The sequence below is a fragment of the Callorhinchus milii genome, unplaced genomic scaffold (assembly GCF_018977255.1).
Source record: "Callorhinchus milii isolate IMCB2004 unplaced genomic scaffold, IMCB_Cmil_1.0 Scaffold4, whole genome shotgun sequence".
Classification (NCBI taxonomy): Eukaryota; Metazoa; Chordata; class Chondrichthyes; order Chimaeriformes; family Callorhinchidae; genus Callorhinchus; species Callorhinchus milii.
This window is the reverse complement of record NW_024704745.1, coordinates 54,004,173-54,025,118: the sequence shown is the minus strand read 5'-3', so window position 1 is coordinate 54,025,118 and position 20,946 is coordinate 54,004,173. Positions and strand designations below refer to the sequence as shown.

General features: G+C 41.2%; 1 protein-coding gene across 1 annotated transcript in view; it reads left to right on the top strand.

Annotated features, from left to right (window-relative positions):
- The window catches only part of LOC103184179 (piwi-like protein 4), a 38,654-nt gene continuing 17,708 nt past the window's right edge, over positions 1 to 20,946 (top strand). The window contains exons 1-12 of the mRNA XM_007902050.2: positions 1 to 48; positions 3,411 to 3,509; positions 5,417 to 5,522; positions 6,293 to 6,418; positions 7,487 to 7,701; positions 9,156 to 9,277; positions 10,650 to 10,730; positions 11,718 to 11,915; positions 14,531 to 14,642; positions 16,817 to 16,943; positions 18,739 to 18,856; positions 19,674 to 19,785. Of these exons, the coding sequence (XP_007900241.2) occupies positions 3,420 to 3,509; positions 5,417 to 5,522; positions 6,293 to 6,418; positions 7,487 to 7,701; positions 9,156 to 9,277; positions 10,650 to 10,730; positions 11,718 to 11,915; positions 14,531 to 14,642; positions 16,817 to 16,943; positions 18,739 to 18,856; positions 19,674 to 19,785 (1,407 nt within the window). The 5' untranslated portion in view covers positions 1 to 48; positions 3,411 to 3,419. The remainder of the gene's footprint in view (positions 49 to 3,410; positions 3,510 to 5,416; positions 5,523 to 6,292; positions 6,419 to 7,486; positions 7,702 to 9,155; positions 9,278 to 10,649; positions 10,731 to 11,717; positions 11,916 to 14,530; positions 14,643 to 16,816; positions 16,944 to 18,738; positions 18,857 to 19,673; positions 19,786 to 20,946) is intronic.

The following is a 20,946-nucleotide window of genomic DNA, read 5'->3' as shown; positions in this document are numbered from 1 at the left end:
GCAGCTCTTGGGTGCAGAGCCGAGCACGTGCGGTAGAGGAGGAGTGCGGTAAGGAGGACCCTCGGCGCTGGCTGCAGACTGGCACTGAGGCTGGTCATAGCACTGGCACTGAGGCTGGTCATAGCACTGGCACTGAGGCTGGTCATAGCACTGGCACTGAGGCTGGTAATAACACTGGCACTGAGGCTGGTAATAACACTGGCACTGAGGCTGGTAATAACACTGGCACTGAGGCTGGTAATAATACTGAGGCTGGTAATAATACTGAGGCTGGTAATAATACTGGCACTGAGGCTGGTAATAACACTGGCACTGAGGCTGGTAATAATACTGAGGCTGGTAATAGTACTGAGGCTGGTAATAGTACTGAGGCTGGTAATAATACTGAGGCTGGTAATAATACTGAGGCTGGTAATAGTACTGAGGCTGGTAATAATACTGAGGCTGGTAATAATACTGAGGCTGATAATAGTACTGAGGCTGGCACTGAGGCTGGTAATAGTACTGAGGCTGGTAATAGTACTGAGGCTGGTAATAGTACTGAGGCTGGTAATAATACTGAGGCTGGTAATAGTACTGAGGCTGACACTGAGGCGGGTAATAGTACTGAGGCTGACACTGAGGCGGCTAATAGTACTGAGCCTGGCACTGAGGCTGTAATAGCACTGGCACTGAGGCTGGTAATAGTACTGAGGCTGGTAATAATACTGAGGCTGGCACTGCCTGGTGTAGGAGGAAAGGCAGCAAGTGTCACCTGAGTTAGAGAGGGATGAGGGGGAGTTTAGAGATTATTATGGTTGATGTAGGAGACAACTAGTAACTGCTCAGAAAAACAAAGCTTTATTTTTGGAAGCACATTTCTGTTTCATGAGCCTGTTTCTCTTCACCGTTTAATTTGTTATAAGTTGATCCAATTTATTTGAGGAAGATTCAGGACTGGACAATTTTAAATTAATAAAACAAGAAGGATTTCCTTATTTTTGGTGTAGAAACAGAAGACCGGAAGTATATTTGTAGAATTAAACTGTAAACATCCAATAATTACCTTCTTACAACAACAATAACAAGAAGTTGCATTTGTATAGCATCTTTCACATCGGGATGATGTCCCAAGGCGCTGGACAGTCAAGGGTTTGCACTCAAATTAGGGATTAGAATCAAGCGATGTGGAGGCCAAGGGGAATGGGGGTGAGAGGATGACCAAAGGCACGATCAAAGAGGAAGGTCTTGAGACAGACCTTGAAGGAGGCAAGGGTTAGGCGAAGGGGTTCTGGGTTGGAGTTCCAGAAGTGGGGCCAGAAAGGCTACCGACCTGACTGCCAATGGCGGGCAGGACATGAAGCAGGCCAGAGCTCACCGAGCAGAGGGAACGGGAGTGTTGGTAACGTGTTAATAGGTCACAGAGGTAGGTAAGGAGGAGCAAGACTGTGGAAGGCTTTGAAAGTGAAGACTAGGATCTTAAACATGATCCTCTGGGGAATGGGGATTCAGTGAAGCTGGGCAAGGATGGGGGTGATTGGCTCACATTGCGTTAGAGGATACAAGCTGGGAGTTGGAATCAATAGGGGTGTGAGCCAAGGTGGATGACCGAAGACAAAGTCAGATATGTTAAATAAGCTGCTAAAAGCCTATCTGCTTTGGCAGGGAAGTACGTGGGTCTCCGTAGCTAAGATGATTCCATGGTGACATGCTTGCCAATGGAAAGTCGGAATTGAGTCAGTCTTTTTTCACAATCTCGGTAGTCCAGATGCTGAATCAGCCTCGACACTTCACAGTAAAATCCTATGAAGCGCTTTGAGATGTCTTGAAGTGATAAAGTATTATTAAATGGAAGGATTATTAATATATAAATTCTGGTTTGTATTATATGTATTTTTGGTGATGTTGGATGCTAATGAGATTTCCCCATTATAATTATGCATCGCCAAAGCTGCTATGCATATTGCCAACTGGAATTTTAGCCCATTGTTTTGTGTGGTGCTTTATATTGGGCCGTTATATCTCAGTAAAGATCCAGAATAAATGTAAACTGCTTCAATTAAATTTCTAAATTTTTGGTTGTATGTTTTGGTATATTCTTTGAAGGTATGATTTAAAACCATAGAGTACACTGTTAATGAATAATCTAAATTGCACTTGAATGGAATTTCACTTTGTCATATCACTGCCCAAAACATTTTTTTAAAGAGATTCAATCATGCTTGAAAGTGTAAATGGCAAGAGAACAATGTTTAAGCGAATATCTTTTTAAATAGATTTTATATAATATATTTCATATAAAATGCATGAATAGATTTTATACAATTGAACATGATTATCAAAACCCAAATGAACCCGTAATATTTTGCCAAGAAATCATTTTGCTTTACAAAAATGAAGCATTATCAAACCTGATAAAAACCCAATTTTGCTCTGTGAATCTTTGACCTGAATTCCGAATGAAATAAACCCACTGAAATACATATACTAGGAATAGAAGAGTGTCCCTTCCATGTTATCAGGTTTCAATAATTAGAATGTTACTTGTAGTATGAATTAAAGTACTTGATCTTTGTGACACAGAATGTACTAATACTGTAGCCATGAAATGGAGACTTAAATTATGATATGAACGACATTGCTGATGGAACTACAGAATATTGTACTGAAAGGAGACAGTTCACCATCTGTCTTGGTAGATTGAAGGCTGCATTACTTTGAATGGATTTCTATTCCTAATGTCTTTCATTGCTCTTTCTTTGTTTTTGAATTGCATATCAACGTATGTAACAGGATAGGATGCTGTTGGTATTACCTTTGTTAGCTGATGGCTTTATTTTAATTTTTTTAAAAATGAATATTTTTGATCTAATTTTTTTGTGTCGATATAAAGACTATCTCCTGAAATTAACTATTGTTTATTTAGACATTTCCATGTTAATGCGTTCTATCTAGTTGGTGGAAATATGTGGAGTCCTGTAGCTCAGTGGTTAGAGCACTCGCTTTGCAAGCGAGAGACCTGAGTTCAATTCCAGGCAGAGGGCGAAACCTTGGGCAAGTTTCCTTACTCCACACAGAGCCTAATAATAATCCCTCCAAAACCAAAACCAATAATAAATTGGTTATTTTCAATCCACGACTGTTTGTGGGACATTGCTGTGCGCAATTGGCTGCCGCGTTCGCCCACAAATATATAGTCAATTCACTTTACAGTGTGTTCTGTGAAGCGCTTTGGGACGTCCTCCCGACGTGAAAAGCGCTATATCAAATGCAAGGATTATTATTATTATTATTATATGCTGTAGCTTTTTAAGAGTAGTTGCAGGCAGAAAATTCCCATTTGTGCTTGATCGCTTCAGGAGAAGGTTTTTAAGTTAATAAGTGATTTTAAAATTGTTTGCCCAGACTTACCTCGGGATGTTTTTTAAAAGCTGTAGACAATGATTGGGCGAGCTCAAACACAAGCCCAAGGCAGAGCCTTGTTGAAGGAAGAACAAAGACATGGAAATGTGACCTCTTCTGGGACTGTGGTATGTTTTATTTTGTTCTTTGCCAAGTTAGTTTTTCTTTTGTATCTTGAACATCAAAAGACAGCTTTCAGTGATTCTACATTCAGTAATATATACGGCGCAGTTAATTGTTTGAATTCTACCTTCAAACAATAGCAGGCTAGATAGAGGATGATATATTTAAAGTGACAGCAGCTTGAAATATTTTCTTACCAGTAGCATAATATTCTTAGAAACTCCTCACTTGACTGTTTCCACACAACTCACAATATTCATATGTACTGTAACATGGTTTAGCAAATGTGAACCAATTTAAATGTGTTTGGTTAATCAACTGAACATTTTTTGTTACAAAATGCTGAATATTTTCAGAACATCACCTAATTCTCGAATTTCATATCTACTGTATAAATCAAGTTTTACACTTGCTCATCTAATTCTATAAATGAAGCATCGTTAAAGTTCCTCAAATTAATTTTCTAAGATCAGTAATTTAAAAAAAGAAAATTGTCATTTTCATCTACACTTGTGTTGCCAGCAGGCATTTGAAGGAAAGTCTAGGGAGAGCGCTTTCTCTTCAGTTCAGCCTTATAAATCAATAGGTAGAAATGTAAATACTATCTGTTAAAAATAACATTGATTTTACTGCTTCACAGAGACTCCCCATAGCTGTGTTTTCCCATTCCTCAGCTATTCTTATGATGTAAATTAAGGGCAAGAGCTGCATACAATTGGGGAGGGGGAGGGGAGTCAGCATTTTAGAAGAACCTGGAGCTGTCCAGATGAGCCTGATGCTGAATAGATTTTACCAGCTGAGAATGGGCATTACCCATGGGGTGTTTTTTGTGCGGTAAAACTCATAAACCTCTCATGTTTTGCATTTAGGTTTTGACCCAGTATGAAGTACAGGAGGAAGTAAAAACTGGAATGGAGTAAATGGCTCCGGTTAACCTAATTGGTCCAGGGGGAAAGAGGGGGAAGAAAGTAAACAAAAAGTGGCGTGGGAGGAGAACAGACAAAGAGAGGGCGGAACAACAACAACAAGATTTCATTTATAGAGTGCCTTTCACGTTGGGAGGACGTCCCAAGGCGCTGGACAGTTGGGTCGGGACCCGAGCAGGGGAGGGAGGGAAGGGAGGGAGCAAGGAGGGGGTAGAGAGTCGAGAGGGGAGCTGAAGGCTCGGTCGAAGAGAAAGGTCTTGAGACCGGCCTTGAAGGAGGAAAGGGAGGAAGCAAGGCGAAGGCACTGGGGGATGGAGTTCCAGAGCCTTGGGGCTGAAGGCCCGGCCACCGATGGTAGGGCAGTTGGGGTGGGGAATGTGGAGCAGACCAGAGCCAGAGGAACGGAGGGTACGGGCAGGTAGGTAGGGGGATAGTAGGTCGGAGAGGTAGGAGGGAGCAAGGCCGTGAATGGCCTTGTAGGTGAGGATGAGGATCTTAAAATTCGATCCTCTGGGGGATGGGGAGCCAGGGGAGGCGAGCGAGGGTGGGAGTGATGTGGTCGCGAAGCCTGGTGCTGAGACAGATAGAAGGAAAAGAAATACAGATAGAGGGAAGCCAGGACAACGAGGGAGGAGAACAAAACAAAGAGAGGGGAGAGACCAGACAAAGAGATGGGGCAATAAAACAAAGAGAGGTGGGGAACAAACAAAGAGACAGTGGGAACAAGACATAGAGAGAGTGGCAACAGGCAATGAGAGGTGGGGAATAAGACATAGAGAGTGGGGAAAACAGACAAAAATAGGCTATGGGATGAAAAGCAGATAAAGAGAGGAGGGTTAACTGAGAGTGGGGACAAACAGAAATCATTATGCACAACAAGACATTAAATCGTGCCTTTCACGTTGGGAGGACATCCTAAGGCGCAGGAGAATTGAGAATTTGCACCCAAGCTCACAGTGTCTTAATGTTTTACTGTTCTGTTCTAGGTTTCAGCTGCGAATCAGGCTCAGCTGCTTTCAGGGATATCTACCACAAGACGAATGAATACTCTCAGCAACAGTCAGAATCGAAGTAAAACACACGAAGGCCAACGTGAGCTCATTGTAAATTGTTGCCGAATGAAATTTACCAATTGGGTAAAATAAGTACAAACTGGTACAGAAAACAAAATGAGTAAAACTAAAATACTTGCCATTATGTTTCAGGCTTCCTATCCCCTCCCCCTTAGTATCATAGAATCTTGCAGCACAGAAAGAGGCCATTCGGCCCATGTGCCTGTGCCAGCTCTTTGAAAGAACTACCACTTTCCCATTCTTACCCCATAGCCCTGCAAATTTATCCTTTTTAAGTATCTATCCAATTCCCTTTTGAAAGCTATTATTGAATCTGTTTCCACCACCCTTTCAGGGAGTGCATTCCAGACCATAACAACTCTCTGGGTAAAAATACTTATAAGCATTTTTCTTACACATCAAGGGGTGAAAATAGCAAAGAGTTTGGTTAACATAAATTACACAGCACATTTGATTTCAGGCTCACAGTTAATTCTGTGAACCATGGATGTATAATGTGTTCAAGAAGTGATGCCAGTGCTGCTTCCAATTATTCGACGCCAGAAACGGACTTCAGATGTGGTCTGGTTGACATTACACACTCATATAAATAGACCCTCACTATATCGAAGTTCGCTGAAATGGGGTTTGGGAAGTCAGCCTATATCTGAAGCTCAAACTCCTATGATGGTAAAATAAAGTCACCAGAGAACAAAGTGAGTTCACTCTGCAGTATTGGTAAATGAGAGAGCCATCTTTCTGGTCCACTAACCCAAATGCATTATTAGCAATCGTATTCCTGATCAACAGAGATGATATCTGCTGGTTTTGAAAGACAAGTAATAATGGAGAGAGGACGATACAAGCAGCGTAATGTCTTTGATTTTGGAGTGAATACCAGGAAGGGGATGGAACATGTGAAAGATTGCAAATCAGGTATCGAGTCTGTCTAGATGTTGTATATAATTTCTTTGTCAGCTGCAATAAAAATCATTAATATTCGGAATTCAATAAGTTTTGAAGATGTGGCAGANTTTTTTTAATATACAAGGCTGAAACATTCTAACAAAATCTTCCTGTTCTTAATTTGGACCGAAAAAAAACAATCTCTAAGCAAATCTTCTGATATACAAAGTGTTATGTGAAAGGCATTTCAAACCTGACAGAAAATTAATATCCATGGATATTAATATATGGGACATTAGATGCCAGCGATACACACCTCCATAGTTGCATCGATAAGAAGGAGGCCCAATGACCCATCAAGTTTGCTCCCAGTACAATTCTTCTACACTACCTCCCACATAATATTCACCTCCTGGTGCTGGCTACTCGGTCCCCTCATAGGGGAGGCGAAAAGCCAAAGAAACAACAAAAAGGTCAATTCAGAGAAGAAAAAATATTTCTGGATTCCTGAAGCAGTCAAGTAATCTCCAGGAGAGGGCTGAGCCACCATCAACATGGACCACATGCTAAATGATAAATAATAATTAATATGAAAAGGGATTGTAATAGTTTAGTATTTTCATATAGTTAACCTTTATGTATGGCACATTCATGTCCAGATTATAATTTTAGTCTAGTTTGACATTCCAATGCAGTGCACGGGATATGCTGCATTGTTGGAGATGCTGTCCTTTGGAGGAGATGTTAAACCAAAGGTCTGTCTGCCCGTTCAAGTGGGCGTTAAAGATCCCATAGTAACATTCGGAAAGAGAAGTTGTATCCCAATGTCCTGTTCACCAATCCTCCAAATAAAATTGGCCACCACTCCATGGCTGTGTGTGGGACATTTGTTGTGTGCAAATTGGGTGCCTTGTTCCCCTGCAGCGTACACATTGACTACAGAGTACAGTAAATCCTCTGAACCGCTTTGAGACATGTTCCCAATGTAAAATGGGCTATATCAAATGCAAGGATTACATTATAATGTGATACTGTTTGTTTTCAACTTCTCTTTGAAACTATAAGTTTTGTTGGAATCTCTATTTTGGACATTTGCAGGCTCCAGCGGAAATCCAGTCAGGATCATCACAAACCTCTTTGCCTTTAGGTCACCTCACTCCTGGTGTCTGAACCAGTACCATGTGACTTTCAAGCCTGATATAGAATCAAAGCGTTTGCGGATGGCACTGCTATTTAGCCACAGCGACCTTTTGGGAAAGATCAGGGCATTTGATGGAGCCATGCTTTTCCTCCCTCATAAACTGGAAAACCAAGTGAGAAACATATTTTGTATTCTGTTCACACATGCAAAGGGTGCGATGTTGCTGTGATGGCTGATGTCAGTTCAAGTATACATGTGTGAGCAGTGAATTACATTAATAGGATTATTTGATTATTTGTCCTGGGGTAAGCATTTACAGTTCCTAATTCACAACCACACTATTTGATTTCCAATGCCAAAGTTGCTCTTGTACCTTGTAGACCCAACAACAACAAAATTACATTTGTATGGCGCCTTTCAAGTTGGGAGGATGTCCCAAAGCACTGGACAGTCAGTGTTTTGGACCCGAGCAGGGGGTCAGGTCAGGGTGGAGGGCAGGGGGGGAAGTAGGATGATGGAAAGCACAGTCGAAGAGGAAGGTCTTGAGATGGATCTTGAAGGAGGCAAGGGAGGGGGCTAGGCGGAGGGACTGCAAGATGGAGTTTCAGAGAGTGGGGACAGCACCAATGGACGAATAGTTGATGTTTAGCGTCAAGTATCAGTATAAACTCCCCCATGACTAGCTGGGCCGAATAGTCTGTTTGCATGCTGTGTCACTATATAGCTTCATGTAAAATGTCAAGGGGAAAAGATCAGAAAAAGCCTTGTTATACATCATTATAGAGGAATCCTGGAGCATTGTACAATTGCACATCAAAAGTGATTAAACTCCCATGTCAGACCTAGAGTTAGTAGGCCAATAAAACAACAACAAGATTACATTTGTAAAGCGCCTTTCATGTCGGGAGGACGTCCCAAGGCGCTGGACAGTGTACAGCATTTCATAGAAATCATGCAAAGATTGTAAATATCATGACAGCATTCAGAAAAATAAATAGTGAAGGGATGTGGGATCATGATTAACAATGAGTAGATTAATGAACAATGAACAGTGTGGGTTCAGCGAGCATAAGCTTTCAACACCAACTAGAGATGTCGGGTGATGCTCTTGCAGGAAAAGGCTATCTTCAGCGCCTTGGGTTGTCCTTGCGACATGAAAGGCGCTCTGTAAATGTAATTTTGTTGTTGTATCTTCAGACTAATTATTTTTGCTACAGTGACTTGTGTTCCAAGGCTTTTGGTACAAGAGCAACTTTGGCATTGGAAATTAAATAGTGTGGTTGTGAATTAGGAACTATATATGCTTACCCCAGGACAACTGACAACTAATTTGTTTTTTTTAAAAACACAAATTGATTGTCAAATAATCCTATTAATGTAATTGATTTTGAGAATCAGGAACTTGAGCTGTGTAGCTCAAGATAATTCTCATCTGCTTCATAAAACAGTTGTCAATTCAATTTGCAGATCAAATGCAAGAAATATTATTATTTAGAATGCAGGCGCTTTTTTAAATCAATGCAAGTTTATTTTTAACAGGCTTCCAAAGAACTGTTTACACATTTACTCTGAACGTTGATATTCTGTCTGCATAATAACTGCTCTGTAAATCTCCTATCATTCTAGGTTACAGAACTGTCAAGCGTCATGATTGATGGCCAGGTAGTGCATATAACCATTAATCTGACAAGTGAATTTCCACAGGATTCTCCCATGTGCATCCAGTTCTTTAATATCACTATTAAAAAGTGAGTTGGTTTTCAGAAATATGAAATCAACTACACACAAAGTATTGATTCCAAAAGTTAAGTAGTTGTTGAAAATTCTGTGGTTATCTTCAGCAAACATATTATTGTGGGAAATCTTCCAGGTGACTGAATGTGAAGGCTATGTTAAAATAGTTTGGAGTATCTGTACAGAATACATTTAGGTTTAAGTGAGTGGCATTGAGTGAGTTGAAGGAAGTCAATGATGCTTTGAAATTGTGGAAGCCATTACCTTGTTGAAATTGGGTGATTAAAGTCCTGATTCTAACACTTCAAACTTGGTACCACAATAATGGTATTAGTTTTTTCCCATCAACTGTTTAATGTAATTGCCATGAGATGAATGTGAATACGAGTCCTTGCCGAACTCCACTGGCTTCCCATCACACAGGAGATACAGTTCAAGAACCTGGTCCTTCCCTTCAAAGCCCTCCGTGGTCTTGCTCCCCCCTACCACTGCGACCTCCTAACCCCCTTCCATTCTGCTCGCTCCCTCCGCTCAGCAGGCTCCAGCCTGCTTCACGTCCCCCACGGCTCGCTTGCCCCACTAATGATGGTTGGTCCTTCTGCCACTCTGCCCCCACCCTCTGGAACTCCATCCCGCAGTCCCTCTGTCTCACCCCTCCCTTGCCTCCTTCAAGACCCATCTCAAGACCCTCCTCTTGGACCATGCTTTCGATCACCCTGCTTCCCCCACCCTGCTCTCCACCCTCCCCAATCCCAACCCTCAGCTGGGGTCCGAAACTCTTGATTGTCCAGCCCCTTGGGGCGTCCTCCCAACGTGAAAGGTGCTATGTAATTTTGTTGTTGTTGTTGATGAAAAGATAATAGAGAGAATGTACCGTTATTTCCTTTATTTCCCCCACAAATAAATACAGTAATTAACAATTTAGGATGAGAATGTATTTGAGTGAATTTTGTTGGCATTAACAATGAAACCAGATGTATTGTTTTGAATAACATAGGACTTCCAGTGCAAAGAAAAGTATTCTACATACTTAACCCTCACCTATAAACCCCTTCATGCCTTAGCACCTCCCTATCTTTTTTATCTTCTACTACACTACTCCTCTGCTCACCACTGCTAACTCAAGCTTGCTATGCATCTCCCACCCTTCACATTATACACCCCTAACCTCAGGAACTCTGTCCCTCTCCATCTCACAAAGTCTCTATCTGTCTTTAAATCCTGCCTTAAAACCTACCTCTTTGACCTTACCTATGATCATCTTCCCTTTCCCCTCTCCCCCTCCCTCTTCTCTCTTGCTTGGCGTTCGTCCATGTCTTTGTAAAAGACAGTACCCCACGTGAAGGCCACTATGTTAATGTAAGTTGTTATTTTTCTTTTAACTAGGGCAATGAAAATGTTGTCAATGTATCAGATTGGAAGGAACTTCTATGATCCATCAACTCCAATTCAGATTCCCCAACATAGGTACGATCTATTTGAACATTCGGTAGTTTTGTATGTTATTATCTAAGTCGTTGATTGAATGAAGCCTTTGAAGTTTGCGCAAACATTTCTGAACCAAATTATATCAAAAATATTATTTCAAGACATTCTCAAGAATTTATAAAAATCAGAATTTTGTGGCATCAAGCCCCAAATTTGGCCATTGAACTTGTGTAATCTCAGCTGACCCTCCAAAGATCCCATGCACTATTCAAGAACAGGGAGTTTCATTCGATGTCTGGACTAACAATCCCTTAAATAAAATAGGTCATTCACTTCATGCATATTTGTGGCACTTTGCTGTGTGCAAATTGACTGCCTTGCTTGCCTACACAATCATACTTTGTAGTATACCCTATGAAATCCTTTAAGACCTTCCTCTCGATGTGAAAGGCACTATACCAAATGCAAGGATTATTATTAATATTATTGGCAACTATTGGTACAATTTCATGAAAAAGTTTAAAAATTGACTCCCTATTTCCCCTAATGCTTACTGATATCAAGTAATTTACCCACTGAGAGGACAGACTAGATAGAGGCTCATCTCCCAGGTAAGATTCAGTGCCGCTCGATACATAGCTATTGGTCACTGTGACCTGCCATGATCTCCTGATTATCGATAGGTTAAAGATTAATTCATATCTCCTTCTAAACACCTCCAAACTTACCACTTGTCTTCACTAGCTTTGCATTTACAACAGATTTCTCAGGCAATAATCTTTCAATTTCACATCCAATTTTTCTCATCTGCAGCTAAATGTCTATTAGTTTCTCAAGATCCTTTGACACAGGCTGTGCTCACACCATCTGTTCTCTCTCTCTTTCTCTCTCCGTCACTTGCCAGTTGCTACACCATCTTTGTCATTCTCTTGATCGTCCATCCTCAAAGTGCATAATCAAGGCTTGATACAAAGTACATGGGAGAATGTACTTTATATTTAAATTTGACATATTTTCTCATTACAGATTGATTCTCTGGCCAGGATTTTCTACTTCAATCATGAGATATGAGGCTAAGATCTTATTGTCTGCTGATGTAAGCCACAAGGTTCTGCGTAGTGAGACAGTGTTGGAATTCATGACTGAGCTGTACAATCGAAATGGTGATCAACAGTTCTGTGACACCTGTATGAAAGAGTTGTTGGGATTAATTGTTCTTACGAGGTAAAAGAAAGAGATTATTATAATCCTTGCATTTGATTATTGTTTGAAACTTCAACAGTTTACTGTACAGTGCAGCAGACTCGCTGCTACTTATCATGAAAGTGTTTGTAATTTTATTTAGGACCGGAGGAAAATAGGAAAAGGTGGAAGTCATTCAGCCTATCAAGCAGTTCCACCAGTTTATTAGATCTTGGCAAATCTTTTAGGCCTGGTGCCTTGCCCTTTCATCATACCCATTAATACCTCTACCATCCAAGTATCTATTCATCTCTCTTTCAAGCATCGCTATTGATTAACCTCTGGAGCAGAACATTCCATAGCTTCACATCCCTTTGTATGAAGAAATGCTTCTTGGCCTAAATTCTAAGTGTTTCATTTCTGATTTTAAGCCTGTGCCCTCTTGTAATCGATCTCACTACCAGGAGAAAGACTTGTCCACAGTCTATCGTGTCAATTTTAATTGTTTAAAATAGCTCAATTCAACCATCCCTTAAACATTTCTGTTCTAAGGAATATAACCCAGTCTACCAGCCTCTTATCACAGCTAAGCCCTTCAATCCAGTTAATAATTTAGTGAACATTGCTGGATACCCTCCAAGGCTCTTTCTTATGAGTGTCCAAAACTGAAACAGTTCTCTAAAATGAGATTTATTATGATATGGCAGTATGAATAACAAAGATGATGTAACTCAGTTAAACACTAATTATAAAAAGACTACTTTGAAGAACACCAAACAAATTTTTTTTTATTTTGTAGCCGTTGTTGAGAAAACTCCATACCAAACTGAGGAAGTTATAACCAATGCAATAGATGAATTTATGCCATTTTCTGGCATAATTACTTCTAGAATATATTAGTTAGCTAAATGTATTTATTGATTTCTTAAAGTAATAAATGATATGCTTCTAAAGATTTACAATATCAGAAGTTACATGATTTAGGTTTCTTCTTGTTTAATGTGATTTATTTGCATCATTACTTCACCAACAATTATACTTGCTGCACCCTCAATACTAGTGATGTCTTGAACAGATTACATTTTAAAGGATTGTTAATTCACACATGTGGAAGTCAAAGCACATGTACAGTATTCAGTTTACATTTATGTTGTATGTTATTTGTAACTCAAAATTGTGTTTAATTTAATAATAATAATAACTTATATGGTAGACAAATTTACAACAACAACAAGATTACATTTGTATAGCGCCTTTCACGTCGGGAGGACGTCCCAAGGCGCTGGGCAGTGTACAGCATTTCAGACCCAAGCTGGAGTCAGGGAGGGAGAAGGGAGGGGAAGATGGGTGACCGATGGCATGGTCGAAGAGGAGGGTCTTGAGGCGGGACTTGAAGGAGGCTAAGGAGGGGGCGAGGCGGAGTGATTGGGGGATGGAATTCCAGAGGTTGGGGACAGAGTGGCTGAAGGCTCTTCCGCCAATGGTGGGGCAGTTGGGTCGTGGGACGTGGAGCAGGCCGGAGCCAGCTGAGTGGAGGGAACGGGCGGGTTGGTAGGGGGGTAGGAGGTCGCAGAGGTAAGGTGGAGCGAGGCCAGGGAGGGCTTTGTATGTGAGGACCAGGATCTTGAACTGGATCCTCTGAAGGATAGGGGGCCAATGGAGTCGAACGAGAATGGGGGAGATGGGGTCACTGAGTTTAGTGCGGAAGAGGACACGGGCTGCAGAGTTCTGGATTATCTGCAGCCTGTGGAGGGAGGAGTTGGGAAGGCCGACAAGCAGGACGTTTGCATAATCGAGCCTGGATGTGATGAAGGCATGAACAAGAGTTTCAATGGCCTGAGGGGTAAAGTAGTGGGCGATGTTATGGAGGTGAGGGAAGGCAGAGCAGGTCATGGCTTAGATGTGGGGAAGAAAAGACAGTTGAGGGTCGAACAAGACACCTAGGATCCTGACTGGCTTGGTGAGTTGTCGTGAGCAACCATGGAGGTTGATGCTGCCAGAGCTTGAGATGCAGAGGCGCTAACGTGAGCCAATCAGGAGGGCCTCAGTCTTGTTCACATTCAACTATAGGAAATTTGCCCTCATCCAGGACTTGATGTCTGACAGGCAGTCTGTCAGGACAGCAGTGGTCCTGGAGTTGAGGGTGTCTACAGAAAGATAGAGTTGGGTGTCATCCGCATACATATGGAAGTTGACCCCAGTCTGCGGATGATGTCACCAAGGGGGAGCATATAGATATTAAAGCGGAGAGGGCCAAGGACAGATCCCTTGGGGACGCGGGGACAGTGCGGGGGCTGGAGGAGAAACCGTTGGAGGCAACAAAGTGGAGACAGTGAGAGAGATAGGATTCGATCCAGGCACGGGCAGGTCCGCGAAGGTTAAGTAAAGAGGAGAGGTGGTGTATGAGGATGGAGTGGTCGACAGTGTCGAAGACGGCAGAGAGGTCGAGGAGGACAAGGAGGCAGAGGGAGCCCTGATTACAGATGTTCAGAATGTCATTAGTCATTAGTGACATTTTAGTACATTTAGTAAATTTAGTGCATTTTGTGAACACTTAGCCATAAACAACTAAACATTTTCATTAACACAAATGGATTTTTGACTCAATTGTGACAGGTATTTAAAGATATTGCAATGTGCTTTATTCCATTTCCCAGATATAACAACAAAACCTACCGCATAGATGACATTGACTGGTCTGCGAATCCGACTGGCACCTTCAAAAAGACTGATGGCACTGAAATTAGCTATATTGATTATTACACACAGGTGGGATATGGATAAGTAAACATGATACTTTGCATCATTATTCAGGAAGATAGTTTGTTTTTCAAATTATTGTCTCCCTAGTTTATTGTCTCCTTTAAAATGGAGTCCTGTAGTGAATTGGTTAGAGCACTCGCTTCGCAAGCGAGGTGAAACCTGCAATAAATTGAAAGCCAGTTGTTGGTCGATTGGTGGATCACTTTCCGGGTGTAATAATCCCTTAAAAAAATTTGGCTCACTCAACCCACGATTGTTTGTGGAACACTGCTTTGCACAATTGGCAATTGGCAGATAATATTGCAAAAGGCGAAATAAGTGCTCAGTGTGAGATACCTCCCTTATCAATTGCAAAAGAGTGACAGATGAAGATGGCTCTTTGGCTCATTGGATCTCATCTTTCCAGAATGCCTATCCTAATGTCTTCCCATATCCAGCTGTTTCTTCAAAGATATAGCGAAAACCTAGTAACCCGCTGTAGTCATGAATTACCCTCTGTATACAGAAATACATTCTTGTCTCATTCTTGAAATTGCCATTCACAGCGTATACCCTCTCCACCTTCCAACTTGGTGCATCTGAAAGTATATTTCTGAATTTACTTTCTTTCTCCATCCCATTTATCACGTATATACTTCTGTACGACACCCTTCTGAGATATCTCTGTAAGACTGACGAGCTGAATTTTATCTAGATGAATCTCATAATTCATCCCTCTAATATTTGGGATAATCTTTGCTGCTCTCTTTTACTTTCCTTTCAACAACAAATTAGATTTGTTTTGCACCTTTCACGTTAGGAGGATGTCCCAAAGCGCAGGACAGTCAGGGAACCACACCCGAGCTGATGGTTGGGATCAGGAGGGGTGGAGGGAGGGTAGGGGTAGGAGGGTGACCGAAGGCACAGTTGAAGAGGAGGGTCTTGAGATTGATCTTGAAGGGGGAAAGGGAGGGTTTGAGGCAGAGGGACTGTGGGTTGGAGTTCCAGAGAGTGGGGGCAGAGAGGCTGAAGGCCTGCTCACCAATGTTAGGGTGGGCAAGGCGGGGGCTGTGAAGCAGGCTGGAGCCTGATGATCGGAGGGAGCGGGCAAGCTGGTAGGGGGTTAGGAGGTCATGGACATAGGGAGGAGTAGGCTGTGGAGGGCTTTGAAGATGAGGACGAGGATCTTGAACTGTATCTTCTGAATAATAGGAAGCCAGTGGAGCCGGGTCGTGGCGCCTGGTGTGTGAGAGGACATGGGCTGCAGAGTTCTGGATGATCTGCAGCCTGTGGAGGGAGGAGTTGGGGAGGCCGACAAGCAGAGATTTTGCGTAATCGAGTCTGGATGTAATGAATGCATGTATGTCTTGGCAGCCTGCGATAAAAGACAGTGCCGGAGACAGGCAATGTTGTGGAGGTGGGGAAAGGCGGAGCTGGTAATGGCGCTGATGTGGGGGATGAAGGACAGTTGAGGGTCGAACAGAACACTGAGGTTCCGTATTGGCTCTGTGAGGTGCAGAGTGCATCCATGGAGTGTGATGCTGTCAGCAATTAGAGCACTGTGCAACATGAGCATAATTTCTGGGGATCTGAACTTGCTTTGAGACATCTTCCCGATGCAAAAGGCAGTAGACAAATGTAATTTGTTGTTGTTGTTCAACTTAGGTAAAATGACAATAATTTTCACTTTTTATTGATGCTTCACATTATTTTCATATGGTGAATGACTAGTTTTCTGATTGTTAGTGTATTGAGCTTATGAAAGATTTTCACATTGTATATTTACAGTGAATGCAGAATCAACTCTTTGATGTATTCATCTTCGAGTGAAGTGAACTGGAAATTGCCTCTTCATACTGTTTTTTCTTTCATTGATGTGATTTTCGTGTATAAAGGGTGCCCTTTTGTCTGTTTTCAGTAGCAGTCTTATTATGTTGTTCATTTCCAATTCACCATAATCTTGTTTTATTATCCATTAAGACTCTAATAGATGTTATTTAGCTAATCTGTTGCCAACAACGAAATTGAGCATTAAGACTTATTCGAGATTGTCTTTGCTGAGAATTTACCAACAAGTGTAAAGTCGTTGAATTTGAATGGAGCCAGAGGTGCTACTTTTGTTAAAGAATGTGGAATAATACACATTTATTAATTTGTTTGATGTATTTTACTTGTAGAATCTTTTGGTTTTGTCTTCACAGCAATATGATATCTCCGTCACTGACCTGAGTCAGCCGTTATTAGTCAGTCTGCTAAAAAATAAACATTTAGACAAAGATGCAGCTCCACGTCTAATTCACCTCATCCCAGAGTTCTGTTTTCTCACAGGTAACATACTGAAATAATACAACGTGGTGTCCTGTAGCTCAGTGGTTAGAGCACTCGCCTTGCAAGCGAGACACCTGGGTTAAATTCCAGGCAGGGCGAAACCTTGGGCAAGTTTCCCTACTCCACATGCCTAATATAATCCCTCCAAAACAAAAAAAAATAATAAATTGGTCATTTTCAATCCACGACTGTTTGTGGGACACTACTGTGTGCAATTGGCTGCCCCGTTTCGCCCACAAATATACAGTCAATTCACTTTACAGCATATTCTGTGAAGCGCTTTGAGACATCTAGAAGATGTGAAAAGTGCTATATCAAATGCAAGGATTATTATTATTAACAACAACAACAGCTTGCACTTATATAGCACCCTCCACACAGGATAATGTCTCAGAGTGCTTAGGTACACCAATTATGCACACAAAAACAGTATAGTAATGGTACATAAAATAGATAAGTGAATATCATTAGAGTTAAGAGGAGCTACCTCTGTTGAAGAAAGTTTGCCTACAAAATACCCAGTCACTATGCTTCATAGTATATCCTAAGTAAACATGCATGGTGTTGCCTAAAGACTGGGCAATGTAAAATGAAGTGCTAAACAATCATATAAGACAAATAGATTTTCATAGCATTGGCTAACAATTGTGATAAAGAAACACATTCATCTCAGAGAATATTATTACTACTAATAATAATAATCCTCGCATTTGATATAGTGTCATTCATGTCAGGAAGTCCTCTCAAAGTGAGATCAACTATAAATTGTAGTGACTGTCTTATTTAGAAGGTGAATTTGATAGATAATTTGTGCGCAACATTGATCCACAAATTGCCATGAAGTGAATGACCAATTTTTATCTGGGGGATTGTTGGCCAGATCACTAGGATCTTTTCAAATAGTCCCATGGGATCTTTATCATCCACTTTAACTGCACAGATGGGACTTTGGTTTAATATCTCATCTGAAGGACAATGCAGGGCTCCCTCTACCACACCAACAACAACTTGCATTTATATAGCACCCTTCACACAGGGTAGTGTCTCAGAGCACTCCTCCTAGCACCCTATTGAAATGTCATCTTAGACAATGGGATTTGAAAGTCCCGTCGTGAGGCTTGAATCCAGAATATTCTGACTCAGACGTGAGAGTGAGTCTGAACCAGACTGAGACCCTAAGCAATATCTAAAAACAACATTGTGCCTTCTGTGTAGTATATTGTAATATGAGAAGTTTTACACAGACAAAAAGAGTGATCTTTATGTGAAAGAGTGAGTGTTGGTTTTGTTGAGTGCTACAGAATTCTATAAAAATGAAACAGCAAGAATTGGGTGATAATACCCTAAAAAACTTCTTGGGAAATCTTAGTTCAAGTTGTAAACATTGTTGCTCTTAATGGCAAGAATAATTTCTTGTCGAGAGCTTCATTTGTCAAAAATTCAAACTCTTTTGATTTCCTTTCTCCGAAGATGGTTATCTTTTCTGTATGATGTCCACAATAAAAATCAGTTATATAAATTTCCCGTTTCTAAAATAATTGATGATAAATGAAGAGATCTGAATGTTCAGCTGCTTCTTTAAAAACAGCTATGCTAGTGTGTTTTTTTCCAATCAGTTTCTCTTTTATTTTAAATGTGCAAAGGTGCTTTGATAAATGCCAGGAACTGTCACATAACCCGAGAGTTATTAGTCAACTCACTTGACAGATAGTGCTGGAAATGGATTTGCTGCCATTTATGAAATTGTAAGCACTCTACTATAAATGATATAGATTTACTTTCTCTCTCCTCACAGGACTCAGTAACCAGGCTCGTTCTGACTTCCATGTAATGAAGGACCTGGCTGCAGAAACACAGCTGACGCCTGAAAAGAGACAGCAACGATTGCATGTGCTGATAGATAATATTCAGAGGTAAATATGTTAACCCACTCAAAGACCTAAACAATACTTTGTGCTTGTATAGTACCTTTCATGTTGGGAAACGGGTCCAGTCTCACAATCCAGGTTGACTTTGAAGACCTGCACTATTGGAAAAGAGAAGGGAGTTTCTCCTGTTGTCCTGGACCACAATCCACCAGATAAAATTGGCCATTTATTCCTTGGCTGTTTTTAGGACATTGTTGTGCACAATTGGGCTGCTGCGTTTGCCTGCAAATACACTTGCTCTAAACTTCACAATAAATCCTGTGAAGCACTTTGGGATGTCTTTCTGACGTGAAACGCACTATATGAAGTGAAAGAATTCTTATTATAGTCAAATGATATAGTCATATAGTCAATATGGTTACACACATTCATTGTTGGAGAAGATCGATTCTCCGTGGCATGGAATACCGCAAATCCATGACTATGGATGGTACTGAGTCCAGGATCAAGAGCTGGACTTTTTATGGATACATAGAAATGTTCAGCACATAATTTTCTGATCAGTGTTACAAACAGGGCTGTAATATTCCAACACTACCCAAGTATGTGTTCAAAGTTGTGATAGTGAAGTGTAAGGCCATATTTTCTCATGGATTGTTCCAGTTTCACCACCACACACTTAGATCTTGTATTTCAAATTGCAGTGAAGAATTTTCCAATTAGCTTGTGACATATAATTATACCCTGGTGACATATCAAGTGTACAGTAATTATTTATTTGATCTAATCTATTTTAAGGACAGAGCATCTGTGGGAGAAGATTTGCAGTAATAGAATAAAATGATGACCACATTCTTTTCAGAAATAAAGAGGCACGGACAGAGCTGGAAGGCTGGGGGTTACGCCTCGATGAACAGATATCATTGATAGGCCGTGTTATTCCCAGCGAAAAGATTCATATGCTGGATCACATTGTAAGTATTGAAATAATAATAATACTTGCATTTGATATAGTGTACATAGGATCTATGTTGTCAAATATAGGATTGTGGAGTCCTGAAGCTTAGCGGTTAGAGCACTCGCCTCACAAGCAAGAGGACCTGGGTTTGATTTCCGGGGAGGGCAAAAAGTTTCTTAATCCACACGCTTCTGTTACCTAGCGGTAAGTAGGAACCCGGTTGTTGGTCGATTGTTGAATTTCTTTACTGGGGGAAATAATTCCTTAAAAAAATTACATGATAATAATTTGATCACTCAATCCACAACTGTTTGTGGGACACTGCTGTGCACAATTGGCTGCCACGATTGCCCACAAAATATACAGTCAACTCAATTTACAGTATATTCTGTGAAGTGCTTTGAGATGTCTCAAAGCCATGATAAGGCGCTATATAAAATGCAAGGATTATTATTCTCAGGTCACTGCTGTACAGTATATTGACTGTGTAATTGTAGGGACTGAAGCAACCAATTTGCACACAGCAATTTCTCACAAGAAAGTAATGAGGTCAATGACCAATTTATCTGAAGGATTCTTGACCAGGATACTAGGAGAAGTTACCTTCGCTTTTCGAGATCTTTAACTTGAACATGCAGACAGACAGAACCTTGATCGAAAATCTCATCCAAATAACGGCACCTCCAGAAATGCAATGTTCTCCCAGTACTACATTCGATTGTCAGCTTAGTCTGTGAGCTTTTTTTTTGTCAGCCAGGTGTCTGACTCAACAACAACAACTTGGATTTATATAGCGCCCTCCACGCTGGACGGCGTCTCAGAGCGCTTCACAGTAACGGATCCCGGGTCCGAACCAGGGGGAGGGGGAGGAAGGTGACCAAAGGTGTGGTCGAAAAGAAAGGTCTTCAGCCGAGAGAAGACTCATGAAGAAACCAATTACAATGTTTGAGAGAATCCAAACAAAGCTGAGTTCAATGCACCTTCCTACACCTGGAAATTCCTGAGATATTTATTGAAATTGAATGTGTACTCTCTACCTCGAGGTATGCATCCTGTTTACCTGATTCTGGAGAGTATTAGGAAACAGGTTGTCAAGAGCCAAGGCATGGGGATCCGCTTTAGCCATATAGCTTGCCATTAATAGGACTGTCTGGCAAGCTTGCCCGTTGCTTGTCCA